The 17,245-nt window shown below is 41.6% G+C and overlaps 1 protein-coding gene across 1 annotated transcript; it reads left to right on the forward strand.

The window, feature by feature from the left end:
• Positions 1-12,491: 12,491 nt before the first annotated feature.
• Positions 12,492-16,985, forward strand: LOC143935875 (uncharacterized). The gene has a single exon (XM_077460028.1). The coding sequence runs from the start codon at positions 12,637-12,639 to the stop codon at positions 13,708-13,710; it is 1,074 nt and encodes a 357-aa protein (XP_077316154.1). The 5' UTR covers positions 12,492-12,636; the 3' UTR covers positions 13,711-16,985.
• The last annotated feature ends 260 nt before the right edge of the window (positions 16,986-17,245 follow it).

Below are 17,245 nucleotides of genomic sequence, written 5' to 3' on the forward strand. Positions count from 1 at the left end.
ATCTGTGGAAAGAGCTGAAAACTGCTGTTCACAAACGCTCTCCATCCAACCTCACTGAGCTCGAGCTGTTTTGCAAGGAAGAATGGGCAAGAATTTCAGTGTCTCGATGTGCAAAACTGATAGAGACATACCCCAAGCGACTTGCAGCTGTAATCGCAGCAAAAGGTGGCTCTACAAAGTATTAACGCAAGGGGGCCGAATAATTTTGCACGCCCCACTTTTCATTTTTTTATTAGTTAAAAAAGTTTCAAAAATCCAATAGATTTTGTTCCACTTCACAATTGTGTCCCACTTGTTGGTGATTCTTCACAAAAAATAAAAATGTTATATCTTTATGTTTGAAGCCTGAAATGTGGCAAAAGGTTGAAAAGTTCAAGGGGGCCGAATACTTTCGCAAGGTACTGTGTATATATATATATATATATATATATATATATATATATATATATATATATATATTGATATATATATAGATATATCTATATATTAGGCTTGTGCAATTCGTTTCGTAATGAATCGAAATTCGCCCGAATTTTGCATCTTTCGGACATTCGGATGCATCCAAATGTCCGAATAAAAAAATAACAAATTACAACGAATACAAAAGAAATTATAGCAGATATAACGAATTAATTTGACATGATTCGGTAATTCTTTAAAGATCTAATGAAACAAAAGGTCAAATCTTATAGTCCAATCAGCTGATTAATTTTGTGAAATTATAGCGCATATAACGAATGAATTCGAGATTCAGTATATCGACACGCTACGAATAATAACGAATTATCCGAAAACGTATTAACGTAACATAACGAATATAACAGAACGAAATTATGTATTTTACGAATGACAACGAAACTAAACTAAATTTTCTGTTGTGCACAGGTCTACTATATATATATATATAGATATAGATATATCTATCTATAGATAGATATAGTATGGCTGTGGAAATTAAAGATTAATTCCTCGATTAATCATTACATTTTTTGATCACTCAAAATTCTTATGATCGGTACTCACCTCTCTGCCGGCTTCCGGGTCTTCAGGGAGTTCCGTCAGAGATCTGATGATGTCACGGACATCGATGTCACTGGACTCCTCCCCCCTTCCCCAAGTGCCTCTATCTGCTAATGAAGGGAAGGGGGGAGGAGTCCGGTGACATTGAAGTTCCGATTGAACGTAACGCGTACGGGAGAGGAGCTACACATGACGTCACCCGCTGCTGCCCTATGGAACTAACATGATTGTTGGCTTTACATGCTGTGTTTTTATCATCTTTATGTGAGTAGTTTGTGTTTGAACACAAAAATGAAAATATATATATATATATATATATATATATATATAGTATGTTTATATAAGTAAAATATTAGATGTTCGCTTACACCTTAGATCGATGTATACTGTCATAACCAATTAAAAGCTATGAGGAATGGTTAAAAAAAAAAATAATAATACATCACACTTTGAAAGCAGGGATGGACAAGGTTTTTCAGCACCACGTGTCCACATCCCCATTACAGATGATGGTGAGCAGAGATCATGTTCCAAAATCTTTTTGGGCAGATCTTACAAGCGCAGGCCACAAGGACCGCTATTAGAGAAATAAAGAACCACATCTGGGTTCCCACTGACCCTCAGTGCTATGAAGGTGCAGGATGCACAGGGAATGTGTTCAGAATAATTCAATATTAACAGGATCTGTTCCAGAAACAAACATATATATTTCATGTGCACATACATCTCACTGAAGATCAAAGGCACCTACACAATAGTAACCAGAGGCGAGCTGGTAATTACGGTTAGTCATTAAGTAGCAGCGCAGCATGTGGATCCTTGAAATGCAGCACCTGCTGCACAGATATATTAATATAGGCTTCTGGGAAGGCAGGCAGGGACAGTCTTTTCTGGTTTCTTACATCCATAATAATGAAAATGTCTTCTATTGATGTCTTAAAGTGAACCCATCACTTTGCTCATTTAGTATTCACAGAAAGTATTCACAGCACTTCACTTTTTCCACATTTTGTTATGTTGCAGCCTTAGTCCAAGGCTGATTAAATGTATTGTTTTCCTAAAAAATCTTCAAACAATACCCCATAACGACAATGTGAAAGAAGTTTGTTTGAAAGCTTTGCAAATTTATAAAAAAAAATTTTTTTTAAATCACATGTACATAACGCCCCTTTCACACTGGAGCGGTGCGAACGTCGGCGGTAAAGCGCTGCTATTTTTAACGGCGCTTTACTGTCGTTTTAGCGGCGGTCTGCGACCGCTAGCAAGGTGGTTTTAACCCCCGCTAGCGGGCGAAAAAGGGTTAGAACCGCCCGCAAAGCGCCGCTGCGGCGGCGATATAGCCGTGCTGCCCCATTGATTTCAATGTGTAGGAGCGGTTTAGGAGCAGTGAATACACCGCTCCAAAGATGCGGCTAGCAGGACTTTTTTCACCGTCCTGCTAGCGCACCGCTCCGGCTTTCACACTGGAGTGAAAGGGGCCGGTTTTTTCAGGCGCTATTTTTAGCGCTGTAGCGTCTGAAAACCGCCCCAGTGTGAAAGGGGCCTTAGTATTCACAGCCTTTACCATCAAAAATCTAAATTGAGCTCAGGTGCCTCCTGTTTCCACTGATCATCCTTGAGATGTTTCTACAATATGATTGGAGTCCACCTGTGGTAAATTCCATTGATTGAACATGATTCGGGAAGGTACACACCTGTCTATATAAGGTCCCACAGTTAGTGCAGAGATGAGAACCTTCCAGAAGAACATCCATCTCTGCAGCGCTCCACCAATCAGGCCTGTATGGTAGAGTGACCAGACGGAAGCCACTTCTCAGTAAAAGGCACATGACATGCCACCTGAAGTTTGCCAAAAGGCACCTGAAGGACTCTCAGACCACGAGAAACAAAATTCTCTGGCCTTACGAAACAAAGCTTGAACTCTTTGGCCTAGTGTTGCCACCTCATCCAGGGTCCGGAACCTGTTTGAGCTTCAGGCGTTCGGCTTCAGGCGACTTGGAGTAATTTTAATTACCACCTTAATCAGCCACAGAACCTGTGGAATTATTATGTGTTCGGTTTTAAAGGGATGAGGCGGCAACCCTACTTTGGCCTGAATGGCAAGCATTGCGTCTGGAGGAAACCAGGGCACCACTCATCACCCAACTAATACCATCCCTACAGTAAAGCATGGTGGTGGCAGCATCACCCTGTGGCAGGGGCAGACAGACAACTCATGGGGCTCCTGGGCAATGGGAGATTATGGGGCCCCCAGGCAATCAGAGATTATGGGGCCACACAGTAGACACAAACACACACACACAGTATACAATCACACAGTATACACAGATATGTTTCTATTGGTAGAGTAGGTACTGGAGAGGTGGGGCAGGAGGATGTCAGTAAGGGACATTTCAGAGACAGATGTAAAAAAAACACAAATTTCTACATACTGTCCCTGGTTTTACTAAGGCTGGCAACCCTGATGGGGCCCCCTAGTGGCATGAGGCCCTCGGGCAGTGCCGCCCTTGCCCTGTGGGGATGTTTTTCAGTGGCAGAACTGGGAGACTAGTCGGGATTGAGGGAAAGATGAATGCAGCAATGTACAGAGACATCCTTGATGAAAACCTGCTCCTGAGCGCTCTGGACCTCCAGAATGGGGCGAAGGTTTATCGTCCAACAGGACAACGATCCTAAGCACACAGCCAAGATAACAAAGGAGTGGATACGGGACAACTCTGTGAATGTCCTTGAGTGACCCAACCAGAGCCAAGAAAATCTCTGGAGAGATCTGAAAATGACGTTGCACCGACACTCCCCATCCAACCTGATGGAACTTGAGCAGTCCTGCAAAAAAGAATGGGAGAAACTGCCCAAAAATAGGTGTGCCAATCTTGTAGCATCATACTCAAAAAGACTTGAGGCTGTAAATGGTGTCAAAGGTGCTTCAACAAAGTATTGGGAAAAGGCTGTGAATACTTATGTACATGGAATTTTTTTTTCTTTTTAATAAATTTGCAAAGATTTCAAACAAACTCCCTTCATGTTGTCATTATACAATAGTTTTGGTAATATAGTATATCTCTTTGGACTACAGAACCCATCCACTCTGTCATGTAAAAAAAGAGGAGGGGTTCTTTAATCCTGTTCTAGGGTGACAATGTTGCTTCTCAATAGAAAAGTAAGATGAGTGACCCCAAGAAATGTGTCACTGACTGGATCACTGGGTGACAATAATGGGGGGAAAAAAAAAATATGCAGACACCACACCTAAAAACTGGTTAGATGCAATCAAATAATTTCAGTATAAATAAAATCTCCTTTGCCGATATCCTACACTGTGCTCGTGTTTTATAAAATAGATTATTATTATACAGGTTTTACATAGCGCCAACAGTTTGCTCAGTGCTTTATAACATGAGGGCAGACATTACATTTACATTACAATTTGGTACAAGAGGAATCAGAGGGCCCTGCTCGTTAGAGCTTACAATCTAAAAAGGAAGGGGCAATAGTTGTGGGGGATGAGCTGATGGAGGAAGTAAAACAGTGTAAGTTAGAAGCAGGGTAGCCTTCTTTGAAGAGAAGGGTTTTCAGGGATCGTCTAAAGATGGATAGATTAGGGGACAGTCGGACAGATTGGGGTATGGAGTTCCAAAGGATGGGAGAAGCTCTGGAGAAATCCTGGATGCTAATAATTTCAGTATAAATGACATCTCCTTTGCCGATATCCTACGCTGTGCTTGTGTTTTATAAAATAGATACACGTGTATGTACGTCAGCGGACATCTGCACAGAGATGACGCACAATTGTGCCATTTTTACTTTGGGCGGATGCACTTTCTCTTGCAAGATGAAAAATTTAATTCCGTCTTTTAAAAGAGCCACTGCTAAGGAAACTCATGGTAATGAACAGGTCAGCTTACGTGTCAGATGTATCAATGATTACACTTCCTCTGTAGAGCAAAGAGCCCGGGCTGCCTGAAAGAACACAAGTATTAATAATATATGGCCGCCATGCATATTTCATGGCCTAGTCAGTATTGTGGGGCTGGAAGACTCAGAAGAAGTTACAGGTCTCCCCCCTACTTACCACCAAGCAAGACCATTACTGGGATCCGGCAGAAGTGAACGAGAGGCGGTGAACTTTGCTGAGCTCTGTAACAGGTATGTGTGAGTTCAATGTGTAGCTTTAATTATTGGTATGTGTATAGGGCAGGGCTGCGTCTATCTGAAGGGGAAAGCGGCTACTGAGATAGGCAGATCTCTCCTATGACGTGAGGGGAGACTTTTCTCTCCCCCCTGCGTAAACCACACCTGACTCAAACACATCCAAAATGATAGGGGCTGTATACCATTAATAGCGTTCAATAAGGACGTTCCAAGAGCAATCCACAGCTATCGATGAGATTTTGGTTTGCTGTGACCATATCTCTCAATCTTTTAATTATAGTATTCATATAAATAATTGTATATATATATATATATATATATATATATATGAAAAATGAAGGGGCTGTTTACCATCAATAGCGTTCAATAAGGACGTTCCAAGAGCAATCCACAGCTATCGATGAGATTTTGGTTTGCTGTGACCATATCTCTCAATCTTTTAATTATAGTATTCATATAAATAATTGTATATAAATATATATATATATATATATATATATATATATATATATATGAAAAATGAAGGGGCTGTTTACCATCAATAGCGTTCAATAAGGACGTTCCAAGAGCAATCAACAGCTATCGATGAGATTTTGGTTTGCTGTGACCATATCTCTCAATCTTTTAATTATAGTATTCATATAAATAATTGTATATAAATATATATATATATATATATATATATATATATATATATATATATATATGAAAAATAAAAGAAATATCTGCACTAAAATAAAACACAATAGTCAAACAGCAGATATGCACTATAACCCAGATAGTAGGCACAAAAGCAAATAAAACAATAAAAAAAAGTGCAGCGCTATAGATGTAGGATAATATTAATTCAATAATATAAGTGAATATTAAAGTACTATAATACAAATAATATGACAGTGAACCATATAAATCAATAAAATTAACAATTAATTGAGAAAAATTCCAACATGCACATAGGGGGTTATTTACGAAAGGCGACTCCACTTTGCACTGCAAGTGCACTTGGAAGTGCAGTCACTCTGAATCTAATGCCCCGTACACACGGTCGGACTTTCCGACCACAAAATCCGTTGGATTTTTTCTGCCAGATTTTTTCCGAAGCTTGTGTTGCATACACACGGTCGGACAAAGTTGTCGGAATTTCCGATCGTTCTGAACGAAGTGACGTCAAACACGTACGCCGGGACTATAAACGGGCCAGTAGCCAATAGCTTTCGTCTCTTAGTTTATTCTGAGCATGCGTGGCACTTTGTCCATCGGAATTGTCTACACATAATCGAAATGTATGCGATCGGATTTTGTTTTCGGAAGATTTTAAATCCTGCTCTCAAACTTTGTGCATCGGAAGATCCAACGGAAAAAGTCAGATGGAGCCCATAGACGATCGGATTTTCCGACAACATGATCCGATCGCACATTTGTATGTATGTATGAGGCATAAAGGGTAGATCTAAAATGAGTGGAAGCTCTGCTGATTTTATCATCCAATCATGTGCAAGCAAAAATGCTGTTTTTTTATTTTCCTTGCATGTCCCCCTCGGATCTACAGCGACTGCACTTCCAAATGCACTTTCAGTGCAAAGTGGATTTTCCTTTAGTAAATAACCCCCATAATATCTAAGTGATGATAAAATATGTGAGTGATGTAAGTTCATATAGAAAGTTCCTGGTGCACTGTAAGGTGAGTCATTCCTGAATGGTTAAAATAAGAAAAACTTGACCACGTGAGACCACCACCACAGATAAATAGGAGGCTTACCAGAAAACCAGTGACCGCCCAGACCAGGCTTGTTGGATCTGTGATCCCTAAGCCCTTGTACACACGGTTGGAGATTCCGATGGAATGTGTCCGATCGGACCGTTTTGTCGGATATTCCGACTGTGTGTGGTCTCTATCGGACTGTTTCCGTTGGAGTATCCGACGGACCAAGTTTTCCAACTTGTTGGTAAAATTTTCCGACAAAATGCTCCGATCGGACATACTCCGATCATGTGTAGAGAATTCCGATCGGACAAAGTGCCACGCATGCTCAGATCAAATTCCTACATCAAAGCTATTGGCTACTAGCCTGAACATAGTCCCATCGTAACGAAATAACGCCATCACGTTCTGAACGATCGGATTTTCCGACAACTTCGTCCGACCGTGTGTATGCAACAGTTTCGGACAAAATCCGTCGAACAAAATTCAACGGATTTGGTTGTCGGAATGTCCGACCGTGTGTACAAGGGCTTAGAGGTGTAACTGGAGCCTGGAGCGATGTCCCAATGTGCTAGGTCTTTATCTCTGAAAGGTATACACAAACACTGGGCGATATTTCAGTCCAATCCACGGGCAGAAGTGCAAGTGAGAAAATATGAAAGAAAAATGGGGAAACTCCAATAGCGCGATACTGTTGCAAAAAAGTGCTTTATTAGAGGGGAATGCACTGCTGCATAAAACGAGATGACCCACAAACGAGTCACTCGAACGGTAAAAAATGGAATTCCAGACACATTAAAATTACATCAGTGTGTGATAGCGATCGCGCATGCGCAGAGCGTGTGAGCGCGGCGTCCCTTACAAACACACACACACACACATATATATATATATATATATATATATATATATATATATATTACATAAATACATAAAATATAATATTATTATAGTATAATATTATACAGTAAATTTATACCTGTAAATAAATAATATATAGTAAATAATTGCTTTATTTAATAAAATGAGCCATCTGAGATGGGATGCTTGCCAAGAAGAGTCAAAAGCCTCTTGACAGCTCCGCTCATAAACAGATGACAGATATGGAATCTCTGGATTGTTGTACAGTTCTGGCTTTGGAAAGACTTTTAGAGCTCATTCACACCACATCATTCGAGCTGTGTTGAACTGCACAGAACATTGCAGGCTCAACACCAAGGTGCATAGAAAATAGTTATTTTCTATGTGCCTTGTTAGCCCCATAACGCTGCTTTGAGGTGCATCTCAGTGCTTTGCATAAATTATTTTTTTTAAAATACAGGCATGCTGCATTTTTTCATACCACATCTCATCTCTTGTTACTGCATGTCTCCCCACCTGAGGTGCAAAGATGTGGATGATATGACATTTTGTGACATTTTAATAAAGTTCTAAAACAAACAAAAAAAAAACAAAGTAAATGAAATGTCATTTCGTGGCACTTCAATAAAGTTAAAAAACAAAAAACACAGTAAATGAAATGTCATTTTGTGGCACTTCAATAAAGTAAAAAAAACGAAGTAAATGAAATGTCATTTTGTGGCACTTCAATAAAGTAAAAAAAACAAAGTAAATGAAATGTCATTTTGTGGCGCTTCAATAAAATAAAAAAATAAAAACTAAGTAAATGAAACGTCATTTTGTGGCATTTGGATAAAGTTAAAAAAATAAAAACAAAGTAAATGAAACGCCATTTTGTGGCACTTCAATAAAGTTTAAAAAAAAAACAAAGTAAATGAAATGTAATTTTGTGCCATTTCTATGAAGTTACCCAGTGTCTTGGGTTGTTACAATGCAAAGCACCACCCTTTACCAGCCACACCCAATGGGCACCAGTTTCCACCCATTTTAGCATGCGGACTGTGGTGTAAACAACGGAACAAGCCCTAAGGCTGGGTTCACACTGGTGCGATGCGGGAAGCCCTGCGAATCCTTTGCGGGTTCCCACATTGCACCTGAATCGCAGATGGTTCACACTGACATCTGTGAACGGCTGTGGGTGTCAATGTAAAGTTAATGACACCCCCAGATCAGTTTGCAGATCGCGGTGCAAACTGCCAAATGGTGCAGGAATCAGATTGTATGTGTGTGAACACCCATGCGATCCGATTCCAGCAGTGGCAGCTGGTGCTGTATATTTTTGGGGGGGGGAGAGGGGTGGCAAACAAGACATCCTGCCGCCACCCCTATTGGTCAGTCGTTTGAGTGGTTGGCCCCGCACTTTTACTATGGGGTCATGATGTGCAGGCACAGCCAAGCCAGTTAAGGCTTGTAGCACTAGAAGTGCCGGCGTGGGATAAGGTAAGTATGCATCTCTGGAGGAGGAGGGTGGGATAGATTAGGTCAGGGTAAGGGGGGGGGGGGCAAAAAAGAAAAATGTACTTTGCTTTAAAATGCACTTATCCTTTAAGGTTGCCTAGGAAGTGCTCAGTCAGTATAAAAAGTTTTGTTTTGTGCATTTGAATTTAAGCCAACCAAGGCGTTCTTATAATTTATTAATCTGATCCATGCTTAAATATTCATAATTTAGTGTCCTTCCTAACAGTGTACAGCTCTGTGTACATTGAGTAGAACTAATGCCGGCCACCAGGGATGAACACTTCTGTCTGGGTTCAGGTCTTGCTTGAAGTTCATGCACTTGATGGTGAATCCTATTGAAGTCTATGTGAGGAGGGTGGGAGGGAATCTTGTTATTTAATTCTGACCATTGTAGTAGGGAACCCAAGTAGGTATCCCAGGCAGTATCGAGATAAGGTCAAACGGTGCCTAGGACAAAGATGCCAAACAGGTTAAAGACATAGTAGCTTATCATTGAACCCATCAAGTTTACGGTATTCCACTCAAAGGGACTGTACTTTGAACAATTTTTTATGGAACTGCTATACTTATTTTTGTAGCATCTGCCCCTTTTGCCGACATTTTGTTACACTTCATTGGTAGTGTAGAAGTGGGCCACCACACATATTGGCATAGATACAATGCATGAAGGAAGCATGTAGAATTTGAAGCCGGCAGCAGGTGCACAAAGCAGAACCTGTAAAGTTTTTGGCCTAAAGTTTGAAAATACAGAGGATTTGTTGCCAACCCATGGTAGTAATGCACCCAAATAAGTGCCCAAAGCAGTGCCATGACAGGGTCAACCAGTAGGACTTGCAACAGGAGGAATTTCCAGCGTGGTTTTATTCATGTTAATGCTTCAGTGGGGTGCAGCCCACCTTTTTCAAGAGGCCTCACCAAAATACTATAATCATTAAAAAAAATACATTGGTATTTCCTCCTGTTGTAAGTTTCACTGGTTGACCTTGTCTTGGCACTGCCTGGTGTATCGCCCAAATTGTCCCCTCTGCTCCTCCCAGGACCTCCTGCTTTCTAGCTTCCTTGTTACCTCCTTCCACGCTCACCTTCAAGTCTCTCCCATCCTCTGGAACTCCCTGCCCCAGTCTGTCCGATCAGCCCCTACCCTGTTCACCTTTAGGAGTTCCCTGAAAACTCATTTATTCAGGGAAGCCTATCCCACACCCACTTAACTGTCCCCGAGCCACCCCCATCAAATCATTCTCTGCAGCTATTACCTTTTGTACCACCACTCCCTCCCTTTAGAATGTAAGCTCTATGAGCAGGGCCTTCCCGTACCTTTTGTATTGTACTGTAATTGTGTTGTCCCCCCTATACATTGTAAATCGCTGCGTAAACTGTTGGCGCTATATAAATCATGTATAATAATAATAATAATTAATGATGTTTTGGTGAGCCATCTTGAGAAAGGTGGGCTGCACCCTGCCGCAATGGTAACATGAATAAAACCACACCGGAAATTCCTCCTGTTGCAAGTCCCACTGGTTGACCTTGTCCTGGAACTGCCTGGGGCACTTACTTGGGTTCACTGCTACCATGGGTTGGCAGCAATTCCCCCAGATTCACAAACTTCGGGTTCTACTGAGTGCACCTGCTGCCTGAATAATATTCTTGTTACACGTGAAATGGCAGAAAATGTTTGTAATGTTACTAATACCATAGGCTTGCCAGTTATGGGCAGCTCTCAGGCTGTTGGTGAACTACATGCCTTGCCTGTACATGATGGGGTTTATAGTTCCCCTGCAGCTGGTTAGTCAGACTGCTTCTGCACATGGAAAGTCATTGAGGAAAGGATATGCAGTACGATTCCTGATGCTGAAGGGATAAATTGGTCATAATCCAGCCCTATTAATCCTGCTGAGGGATTTGATTTCCATGCACAGCTTATGTCGCAAGGCGCATATCTGACCCACATCTGCAAGATAAAGGTGGACTCCCGGAGCGGACATCACGGGTATGTGACACAACTCAAATGTCATGACAGCAAGAGGAGGTGCGCACATATATATATATATATATATATATATATATATATATATATATATATATATATACTCACATACAGACACATCATATACATACAGGCTATATTAGGCAATACTGAAAGAAGCAGAAAGAGACTAGATAATACACAGATCTTGCAGAAGGCACGATGAGATTAAACACAGCAGAGTAACTATGAGAAAAGAAACTGTAGAGGCAGCTCCAGGGTCCACAGGTCCAACTGTTTATGTTACGTTATAAGCCGACGCAGAACTGTTTTTAGGCCAGATGGGACATCAACGTAAAGGAAATCTGCCATTAAAGAATTATAGGAAACCATCCTCAATGCTTTTCAAGTCACTGAACCAAGACAAGTATATAACGGGAGTCGTCACCTTTCTCCCTACTTTTTTTTGTCCTAGGATCTGTTATCTGCAGTAGGGATTTACTAAAGGCAAATAGACTGTGCAGTTGCTCCAGGGCTTAGTGAATGAGGTAAAGCTTCACTTTGCAAAGAGTAACCAATCACATGCAAGAACATTTAAAAAAAAAAAAACATTTTTGCTTGCGTATGATTGGGTGATGGAAGTCAGCAGAGCTTCTGCTCATTTACTAAGCTCAGGAGCAACTGCTCTTGAAGAGAGCAAGTCCACTTTCCAAAGAGCACAGTCTTTTTGCCAGTAGCAAATTAACCCCATTGCATGTAATAACCTGCATAAACCTGTTCCTTGCAGCAAGTCAAGTGGGCCTCAAGAGTTGAGGTTCTAGGTAAAGAGTCAAAACCTACAGCCTACTAGATTAGACAGTTTGAAAAGCTCATCAACCCATGGGAACCCATCAAAATTCAGATTTCAAAAGTGGGCAGAGTAGTGAATGCTAATTGGTTGCTATGGTATACTGCAGTGTAAACCTCTGACAGGTATATTTCTAATTATGTTCTGGCAGGCTTAACTAAAGTTCATATACTCAAGGACTTGTGTTTATGGTTCTGGAAAGGTAGTAATTATGTTAAGGTAGCACTCAAAAGTTCAGGCATAAGTCAGAAGTTGTGATTAGGAATGCTAAAAAAAACCCCACAGGCATGGAATAATTTTTTTGGATAAAGTAGACATGTTGCAATATTTATTTTGCTCTCAATAATTGTGTTGACATGTAACACTGTGTAAATTGGTGCACTGATGAAGCCAACATTGGCCGTAATCTGAACAATTTTAAGGAAAGAGAAAAGTAGTTATACTGTAAGTGTTAGGAAAAGTTTTTTTTTATTTAATGGAGTTTCTATTTAATTAATTTTATTGATTTAGGGAGCAAGGGTATCCAAGTGAGAATCACCATCTACCAGTCTGCAAAGCATGAGAAGATAACTACTAAAGGAAGTCTCAAACATGTTCTCCAGTATGGCAGCCTTGCTGTCCCTATTTCATCTGGCCTGTTCTTTACATTCAAATCCGTCCCAAACCTGCCCCCTGTCTTGCCTCTGCTATGATTCTTCGAACCTTGTAGAGTGCAGAGGACTGGAACTTCCCGTGGTTCCTCACCACCTTCCTCACAGCACCTGGATGTTGGACCTCCGTCAAAACAACCTCAGCCGCCTCGAACCCGCCTCATTCCAAGCTTTGTGGTCACTTCGCATCCTTCTGTTGTCTGACAATTACATTGAGGTTGTGTCTCCAAGATCCTTCCGCTCTCTTGGCTTCCTGGAACGATTAGATCTTTCAAGTAACCTCATCAGCAGTCTACCTCTTGACTTCTCTAGAGGTCTGGGTTCTTTAAGAGAACTAAAAGTCCCTTCTAACAAGTTGACCTCCCTTAATTATGAGAGTCTCAGACATTTGGAGAGCTTGGAGAAGTTGGATCTTAGCAGGAACTACCTAGGTACCATAGAGCAAGGAGCCTTTCGTGGTCTTTCAAGACTTCGACACCTTCACCTCCAATCCAACCTTCTTGATTCGGTAAGAGGTGGCTATTTCTTTATGCTCCAGAACCTAGAACTTCTGGACCTTTCAGATAATAATATCAGCAGCATAGCAGTTGAGTCCTTTACTTCTCTGCACTCATTAAGGCTACTGGCTCTTTCAGAAAACCAACTAAGTCATCTCAAGTTCAAAACTTTCCTAAACCTCCAGACCCCTAGTACACACATTCAAGTTTCTGGAAACCCCTGGGTGTGTGACTGTGACTTGCAGAGAGTGTTTGGAAAGATAAACAGTGTTAGGCACCTTCACATAGATGACTATGATAACCTGACTTGTGAGGGACCACCACAGCTCTCTGGAGCAGCGCTAGTCTCAGTGGACAACCAACTATGTGTAGCAGAGACTGCCACTGTATTGGTCATTACCATCACTGTTCTGGTAACAGTGATTGCTGCCATTGTGATGGCTGAGAGGAATCGTAAGAAAAATCAAGATAAGAACTGGAATGACTCAGATGGTCCATTTGAAACACAGGACAAGTGAGACACGTAGAAAATGGGCAACCTGTACTGAGCACATGTGGAGGCTACCATTGCCGATCTCCCTTTCTGGAAAACAGGCCCGGATTGGGACAAAAAATAGGCCCGGACATTTAGACTGAGCAGCCTGGGGGAAGGGGGCTTGCAGATGTTTGTGGGGGCAGTTGGTGACAGAATAGTCACAGTTTCGGTCCTCTGTACTGAAATGTAAAGGGGCATGGTGATATAAAAGGGGACTGCACTGTAAAGGGATACTGTAATGGTTTCTGTGCCCCTTTACATTACAGCACCCATAGCAATCACAGCCCCCCTATCATAGTGCCCCTTGGAGTAATGCCCCCCACTTTTCTCTCTAATCTCAGTGCTCCCTTTTGCTCTCTGCTCCCCTGCATAGTTTTACCTTCAGCAGGGCAGAGGCAGGATTCAGCCTGTGTGTCTTCTCCAGGACCTCCTGCCCCGCCGACAATGTCATCCTATCAGCAGGGCAGGAGGAGCTGCATATCTGGATCATATTAACAAGCAGGTGATTACCTGAGAGACTCCCTGCCCAGATCTCCAGCAACTCCCGCCCCCTGTTCCGCTGATAGGATGACATCATTGGCAGGGGGAGGACTCACAGTTATGGCTGCATAGCGGAAGGTGAGCAGTGACTGCAGTCTGTGTTAGCCCTGTCTAGACCACAGTCACGGTTTACCTCCAGTTGTGTGGCCCATTTATGAACAGGCCATGGACCGGTACCGGTTCACAGCCCAGGAATTGGAGACCCCCTGCATTAGCCAGCTCTTGTTAGGACATGCAGCCTGGTGAGCCCTGCCCACCGGGCAAAAGGCCCGGTGTGCCCTAAAGCCAGTCTGGGCCTGCTGGAAATAATAGTTCTAGGCAGGTACCAGTATCTTCAATACTTCCAGAGTCATGAAACCTAAAACAAAACTGGAAATCAGGATCTCTGAAATTACTGGCTCTCACATCCACTATGCTTGTTCAAAATCAATGTGTCTAAAAACCAAAGAAAGCCAGGTAACCAGCACTTCAAGAAGGGGTTCAGCAATTGCAGCCTTTATATTTCTATCAGTAAAGGTTTCCTTTCAAGTGAACTGCTTGCACTCATTTCAATGTAAAATGTGTTTTTCAACTATGAATTTATGAATGCATTACGGTTAAAAAAAAAAAAAAAAAAAAAAAAATTACCTTTGGTTTAAAACCCAGTGGAAGATTTCAAAGTAGAAGTTCCACAGCAGACAGTATTGTTATTAGTTATCTGCAGTGTCTCTTCTTCAGGACCAGCTCTTGGAGGCATATTAAGTATTTTTTTGGCTCTGGCACCATGTTTAGTAACAATTCTCTTGGACGATACATTTTAGATTTTTTTTTTTAAAGTGAAACTTTAGTCTTGCTAGATCACTTCATGCTGGCCCCTTTTGAGGGTATAGCTATGAAAACAAGTGTCTGTAATGTTTAAAATCCAGCAATATATTGTATCTTCTCTGCACATGCTCAGTTGCTTTCTATATTTAGGCTCTATAAATCTGATCTGCTGACAGCCTAGAAATCTTATGGCGCTCAGGGGTTCTGGGCTTCACCAAAATGGCAGCCTTCGGCAACAAGAAACAGGAACAATGCTGGAGGCAATTTACAGCACACACGAATTTTGGTAGATAATTATTAATGTGGAATGTACCGTATTTATCGGCGTATAACACGCACCCTTTTCCACTTAAAATCAGGGGGAAATCGTGGGTGTTATAAGCTGATCCCCTGCCGATTGTGAGCCTCTCGGACGTTCTCTGCGGCTTTCGGCCATTCTTGGCGGCTTTCAGACACTATCGCAGTCCCGCCTGAGCTGCCGAGAGCTGCCAAGATACACAGGACATCTGGCTCTGTTTCTCGGCGGCGCCATTTTTAAATGGCAAGGCTACACTGACAAGGCTGCAAATGACAAGGCTGCAAATGACACTGACAAGGCTGCAATGACAAGGCTGCAAATGACACTGACAAGGCTGCAATGACAAGGCTGCAAATGACACTGACAAGGCTGCAATGATGGACACTGATAAGGCTGCATTGATGGGCATTTAAATGCAAGTTTTTTTCCTTAAACTTTCCTCCTAAAAGTTTTTTCCTTAAAATTCCCTCCTAAACTTGGGGTGCGTGTTATATGCCAGCACGTGTTATACACCGATAAATACGGTATATTCCTTGCTAAATAACATGATCTTTTATCAAGTTGTAAAGTTCCGCTTTAAATTGCTTTTACTTTCTCTCGATGAAATAAACTGTTCTCCAGTGGTCCAACAGACATCCATTTGTGGAAGGACAGTCTGTATCTCAGCTTCCAACCACACTACTTACCACAGTAGGGTTGCCACCTGTCTGGATTCACCTGGACAGTCTGGGTTTCAGTCCACCTGAAACCCGGACACATTATTTAGACAGGAATGTGGCTTGGACCAAGGCTTGACAGGAGGGTGAGGGGGCACTATGTGTGCTACATTACTATTCTCTTTGGAGTGCCCAAAGGTGCCCCAGGTATGTTACAATACTATAGTTTATACTAAAACAAAACAAAAAATTTACTGTGCACCGCTAAAGTGTTTGGGTTTGGCTTGAAGAAAAAGTGGTGACCCTACACCACAGCCATTAGAAATTGGTCGTATACTCTTATTTTGCTACTTTCATGTATCTTAGGTCACGGACAAGGTAGCAGGAGAATAAAAGCAAAAGAGTTGGGAGCTTTGTAAGGGAAATTTTGTTACATTGTTTGGGAGATGTGATGAGCCACCAAGTCCACTTAAAAGGGAAATTCTTATTAGAGAGCACCTCTTACAAAGGTCTATACACCCAAAAAGTGATAGAAACTTTCAACTGCTGGCTTCTAATACGAGACTCTAGCAGCAAGTCTCCCCCCACCCCAAAAAATAAAAATCTTGGCCACCTTGACATGTTGTCACTTTTATTGCATAGCTCCCAACTGTCCCTGATTTCAAGGGACTGTCCCTTATTTGGAACAAAGTCCCTCTGTCCTTCTTTCCTCCTCATTGTCCCTCATTTTGGTCTGATCTTTTTTTTTTTTTTCCCATAAGGTTTTATGGTCTGATCTATATAGTTGTGTATACAATGCACGTTTTCTCTTTCAAATAGTGTTTCCCAGTGCTAAACCTTTCAAAAAATGTCTACATTTGTAAACTTCAAAGGCCAATAAAAAGAAATAGTAGTGGTAAAATAAAGCACTTGTGGGCTTAACCAATAATTTTTTGTATCATTCTTCTTTGGGGGGGGGGGGGGGGGCGTGTCCTATATCTACATCGTTTTGCTAATAGGTGCCCCTTGTTCCCATCTGAAAAAGTTGGGAGGTATGTTAATGTTGCATTCTTCATAAAGTATAACTAAAGGCAAAACTTTTTTTTTTGATAAAGTGGAGAGGGATTAGAACACCTGTCAGTTTTTATTGCTGTTTGTGGCCTCCGTTAGGGAGAGATTCATGCTTTTGATTTGTCCTGTTTACCATTATTATTGACAGTAAAAGAAAATCCCATTGGGTT

The sequence above is a fragment of the Lithobates pipiens genome, unplaced genomic scaffold, assembly GCF_037356315.1.
Source record: "Lithobates pipiens isolate NorthernLeopardFrog02 unplaced genomic scaffold, aLitPip1_a1.2 Scaffold_28, whole genome shotgun sequence".
Lineage (NCBI taxonomy): Eukaryota > Metazoa > Chordata > Amphibia > Anura > Ranidae > Lithobates > Lithobates pipiens.

What these genes read in the sequence shown, in the direction of transcription:
- LOC143935875 (XM_077460028.1), top strand. Translation starts at nt 12,637, where the DNA reads ATGTTCTCCAGTATGGCAGCCTTGCTGTCCCTATTTCATCTGGCCTGT.